At 48.0% G+C, this 5,724-nt stretch overlaps 1 protein-coding gene across 1 annotated transcript; it reads right to left on the bottom strand.

The window, feature by feature from the left end:
• Positions 1 to 2,684: 2,684 nt before the first annotated feature.
• On the bottom strand, positions 2,685 to 4,752 carry IER5 (immediate early response 5). The gene has a single exon (XM_066361675.1). It carries the CDS (start codon positions 4,537 to 4,539, stop codon positions 3,652 to 3,654), a length of 888 nt encoding a protein of 295 aa, XP_066217772.1. The 5' UTR covers positions 4,540 to 4,752; the 3' UTR covers positions 2,685 to 3,651.
• Positions 4,753 to 5,724: the final 972 nt, after the last annotated feature.

Raw genomic sequence — 5,724 nt, 5'->3', positions numbered from 1 at the left:
ACGAATGGGAGGAATGGAAGGGCGATTGTCACTGTGTTCAGTGCCTGAGAGCAAACCCAGTCACTTCAGAGGGGTGGTTTGGGCTTTCCATCCCTGGATCCTTTCCCCAAGTACAATCTCAGTAGGAAGACAGGTTTAAAGATACATGCTTGAGAAGTACTATACTAAAACTTAACACCTTTACTCATTATTAATCTTCTTGGGCGTACCTGTCAGAAAGCACTTTACATATCTGTTTTTAACATGGCAGTCAAAAAAAATTTTGTTTCCCCCCAGATCAGAGCTAAGTTTAATTTGATCAAGAGAATAGATTCCTCCAGAATGGTCAAGAAGTAGTAGTCAGGCACGAAGACTATGGCTGCGTTTCCAGTCACACCGAGTCTGATTTAGTTGTGTGTGATAACCCCATCCTGGCACCAGGAAGGCGCTTTTCCCGGACCTATCAATTAACAGCTTAAGAAACATTCTATGCCCAAGCAATTCAAGCTAAAAATAACTCTGTGGGCTTTTTTTTTTTTTTCCTTTACTCATCCACAGAAAGCATTTGTATGTCAACAGGATCTTTGCTCCTTGAGTGTTTTCACTCCTGCTTACTCCTCCCTGAAAATAGACCTGTTTGACCCCATCAGGAAAGCTGCTGGGTTGGTGTGAGACACACAACCCAGCAAATCTTTGCTGATGGGATTGCCACATGTCCAGAGAAAAACAGAAGAAGAAAAGAACCTAGCATTCACAGATAGGATAATTTAAAAATAGATTTCCCCTCCCCCTCCTTTCTTATAAATGACACAATACTCTGACCATAATATATCTGATTTAGACACAGAATTCACTTCTACCTTAACAATATTAACCAACAATTAAGTGCTTACTAGGTACAAGGTACCTTTCTAAAAACTCGGGGGCATTCACTCATTAATTTACACAACGCTATGAGGTAGATACAGTTATTTCAATTTCACATTAGAAAAAACTGAGGCAGAGAGAGAAGTGACTTGTCTAAGGCCCCTCAGCTAATGAGTGGCAGTGCCAAGATACAAACCCAAGAAGCCTGGTACCAGAGCCCATGCTCTAACCATCCCACATACTCCTTCAGCAACAATTCTGCAACAAAAAAGCCAATGACCTTTTCTAAATTCCTACAAGGCTGCACCTCCCTACCAAATGTCCATTTACAGTCTTTAAATTAAGCAGACACACAGTCCTATGGTTCATCTTAATGTGAAAACAAGGATCAACAAGAACTTTTGTCTCATCTGAAACATATCAACTCTCTTAAACACACTAAATGTTACTTCTTTTCAAATATAAAAATGCATTGAGATGGCTATTCCTGCATCATAATTACTTTCTAGCAACAGGAAATATTTGCAAAATTAAGGCCCTGGACACCATCTTTAGTTTAAGCAGTCAGTACTCAGTGGGTCTTTTGTGGCTATAACAGAACTTAAGTAGCTAATTTCTAAAAGAAAAACAAGTCAATTTTAACAAGACCCTAATTAGAGAATGTTTAATTCTATGAATATATTATTATAGTGATAGAGTGCAAAGTAGACAGTTCCTTATGATTAATGAATCACTAACAGATTGCAAAATTATCCAAGCACTGACCTACTCAGTTGTGACATAAATTCATATAATCAGGGGTTTAGGAAGGCCAAAGCACCATTCATATACTCCTTTAGCTCAAAGGCCCTCACTTTACTTAAAATGTCATCTAATCTTTCTTCAATTCTCCCATCTCTTAAACACTCTTTAGTCATAAACTTTATAGGCCAATACCATATTCTAAAGTGTTAGCAACCATATTTTAAGACCCCATCCTCTAGCTGATTTTCTTCTGCAATAGATTGAATAACTTTCAAATATTAACTGTTTTGCCTTAGACAGAAAGCTCTCTCAAATGCAGTCATTGTAGGGAAATGAACAGATGAATTGGCTGTGATCACCTGTTTACCACAACTCAAAACATTGATGTCATTCATCATTGGGATGACTAAAACAAATCAGGAAGTTTTGCTAAATAATTTAAATTTACCTAGCCCTCCTGGGCCTCCTCCCATATCTGGTTTGACACAAACAATTTCCTTTCACTGACCCAGTTACTTTCTGCAGATATAACAACAGAAGGAAAAAAAAAAAAAAAAAAACCTTGAAAATTCTCTCCTGACAGCCCTTGGGAGGCAGAGGTGGACCAGACCAGCTGGGCAAAGTCAGTCTCTTCAGCTTCCCCCTATGTCAGTTTCTTTCAATAACAAAGCTGAAAGATGACTCAGGTTTATACCATTTAACAGGAGACAAAAAAAGAAAAGTTCAAGTGAAAAACATTTTTGTGGATGGGAAAGGCTTCAAAGTTGGCGCTTAAGTTATTTAATATGAAGACACCATCAGATTGGCTGTAAAAATTCAAATGGCTTAAACCGACTTTAGAAAAAAGGCAGTTGCTGTGGCAAGTGTAAAGAAACTGGCAGGCCATTGATATTAGTATCTAAAAGCAGTCCCCTGATCTGGGGAGAAACCTTAAACGTGTCTCTCTTGATACTTAGTGAAGTCAGCAAACAATATCCCCCGTCTGTGCTTGGCTGATACTAAGAACCACACCTTCAATTTTCCGGCCTGGACCATACTCCCCCCTCTCCCCTCCTCCCAACCCAGGCAGGTGATCACAGACAAGGAGGCAGTGAAATTGCTTCAAAATATTTAATACGTGTTAGACACGTAAAGTTACATTTTTATACAAAAATCAATACAACGAAGGAGAAAATACTGTACAAAAACCTTGTCAGCTCCCCCAACCTTTATACAACAAAGACTGGAGTCACTGAATCTACAAAACCATAAGGTCTTTCCACTTAGGGGTTCTGTCTGTAAACTTTGTTTCATTAAACACTTTTTAAAAGCACTGTGTAGTAGTTCTGAGCTAGAGCTTTTAAAAATATATCTTTTCTCTATAAACTCCGTATTTCCAAGCTTGAACTCTTCTGCGAAGCTCATCAAGCTTTTTTTTATTCCTGTGGGGAAGACAAGGGTCGCTAAAATTCCTCTTTCCCAGAGTAATCACAGGATTGAAACGTTTCTTCAGTGAGAAAGGTGGGGAGGGAGAGAAAAAAGACAAGTCTCTTCTCCAGACTGAATCACTCTAGTCTTCTAAAACCCTGTGAGGAAGCGCCACTCCCGGCCTGCACGGTTCTATTACAGCTTTCATGTGAGGGGTGTGTGTAAAGTCCCTTCCTGCCTCGAGGACGAATGGGGAACTCCCCGACCCGTTGGGCCGCTTCCTTCTCCGCGCGGCGGGTGGAGGAAAGTCCCTGTCTGCCCCCAAGCTCCTAACCCTTGGGGAAGGGGTGATGCATTCCAGAAGGACAAAATATTTCTAAATGCACAAGACAAACTGACATACACAGACACACAAAATAACGACCGTCCTCTTCCGATTAGCCTCACACTGCCCAGTCTCAGAGAGGCCCCGAGAGAGGCCAACACAGCAGTGCCGCCGAGGCCAAGGGCAGTCCGTGCGGCCCCGCAGCACCGTCTTCCCAGCGCGCCCGGCGCCTTCGGTCTCGGGCGTCCCGGCAGCCGGGCCAGGCCCCGCCGTCACGTCGTCAGACGCCCCCTGCTCAACCTCCTGCCCGCACGCACGGGGCCGGGCGCTCAGAAGGCCACGATGGCTGTGCTCCAGGGGTTCATGTCTCTCAGCACCGGCGGCTTATCGCAGCAGATCTGCCCCGGCTCCGCGGCTTCCGGGCTGCTCTCCTCTCCCTCGGCTTCCTCCCGGCCGCCCCCGGGGCTTTTCCGCAAGAGTCCTGAGAAACTGGAACCAAAGATGCTAATGAGGTTAGCCACGTTCCCGGTCTCCATCTCCTCCTCCTCCTCTTCCTCTGCCCTGCCAGGCTGCTCCTCCAAGTCCCGGCGGGGCTTCTTCAGCGGGGTCGAGCAGGGCGCCGGGCAGCCCAGGGGGCCACCGCCGCCCACTCCCGCTGCGCTGCGCTTCCTGGGGCCGGGCCGGGGCGGCGCAGGGGGCCCGTCTTCCGCGCAGCAGCAGTCACCGCGGGCAGACGCGCCCAGCGCCCCCGGCGTGTCCTCCGCGACTGCGGGGCAGCCACAGTAGCCGAGAGCCGCTCCGGGCCCCTCGGGGAAGACGTCTGCGCTGCCGGCAGCTGCCTCTCCGCCCTGAAGACAGTCCCTGGAGTCGGTCACGGGCTCCGCGTCACCCGCCCGCGGCGCGTCTGGGACCACGGTGTGTTCTGGCTGCGGCTCGGTCTCCGGCCAGGCAGCCTGGGCAGCCGGTGGGGGAGGCTCCCCCCAGCCCGCGGGGGGCCTGGCCACTGGCTCCCCGGGCAGTTGCGGTGGGATCCCAGCGGGGCCGGCCAGGTAGAGACCGGGACACGGGTCACTCAGGTAGACCTGGCGGGCGCTGCGCAGCACCAGTGAGACCAGCAGGTTCTTGTGCAGCTTGATGCCGCCGCGCTGGACCCTCGAGTTGTAGATCTTGCCCAGGGAGATACTGACGATGCGGTGTGCCTCCAGCTTGAACTCCATCCTGCCTGCCGCCTTCACCTCGGGCGGGCGCGGAGGTGAGTGCTGAGCTCGGGGCTCCGGTTCAGAAGCGGGGAGAAGAATCAGAGGCTTCAACAAGTTCGCCCCAGGGGTGTCTTCAATATCTTAAAACTACTAAGAAGAGAAACCAATTCCGATGACAGGCTCACTGACCTCTTAAGTCTACTCCACCAAAAGACTAACGCACAGTTTCTTGTCCGGTCCGCAAACTGAGGGAAACCCCAACGCCCAGCGTCTTATATAGGCTTCTCGCTCACCAATCCGAGGAGCGGCCAATCATTCCGGGGCGGGCTGACACGCCCCCGTGAGCTGCTCGAGGCCAATCAGAGCCCGAGGAGGGGCACCTGAGCCATTTGAACGTTAGTCCCGCGGAGCAGGCTCTTAAAGGGGACGAGGTGTACAGCAAAGAACAGGCAGGTGGGGGGTCGGGCGGAGGGGGCTGTGCCCAGCCCCAGATGGTGGGTGGTAGGGACGAGGTGTAGTCACTGTATTGTTTGTACGTAAAGGTTCTGCTTTGTGCGTTGGCTTGCCAGACCACAGCAAAACAAACCATTCGAACTTTCATGGAAGTATGGAGGTGGATTTTGGCCCACAATAACGTCCCTATCCTTCCCTGATCACCCCACCTCCACCTCCATTTCCTAGGCTACACACACCTGTACGCTCGTGGCCAACCTTGGCAGAAATGAAGATGACAGCAAAACATGGCAAGGGATACCCCTGGATAACAAATAGTATTAGTGGAAGATATTTAGCAGATATGAATTTTGTATGAGGTCCTTGCCCCCTAAGTCACACCATATTCAGCATCTGTCAATTCTAAACCTGAAAAGGAAATAAAAAAAAAAGAGGGTTCTGAAAGTTTCTAAATTTTGGTTGCGTATCAAGGAACTGTGTCTAGGTACAAAGTTATTGGTTCTCCACTAAAGCCTGCATCTGTCACTTTGTTCTCTAGATTTTAGAACAGGCACAGTTGTCCCATAGGTTACAGTGAAAGCTGGGACAGGTTCCCCACAATGATTTGTCTTCATCAGGAAGACTGACTAACCACCATTGGAAAAACCTAGCAAGGTCTAAAAATACAAACTGAGAAGTCTTGTGTTCTCATCATGATGTCATAATTTTATTTTGTGTCAAGGTAAAAATATAGGGGAAGAGTGTTTCAGA

This window comes from Saccopteryx leptura, chromosome 2 (assembly GCF_036850995.1).
Source record: "Saccopteryx leptura isolate mSacLep1 chromosome 2, mSacLep1_pri_phased_curated, whole genome shotgun sequence".
Taxonomy (NCBI): Eukaryota; Metazoa; Chordata; class Mammalia; order Chiroptera; family Emballonuridae; genus Saccopteryx; species Saccopteryx leptura.
This window is presented reverse-complemented; position numbering and strand designations above follow the sequence as displayed.

Excerpts from the sequence above, each read along its gene's own strand:
- IER5 (XM_066361675.1), bottom strand. The coding sequence starts at position 4,539 with ATGGAGTTCAAGCTGGAGGCACACCGCATCGTCAGTATCTCCCTGGGC.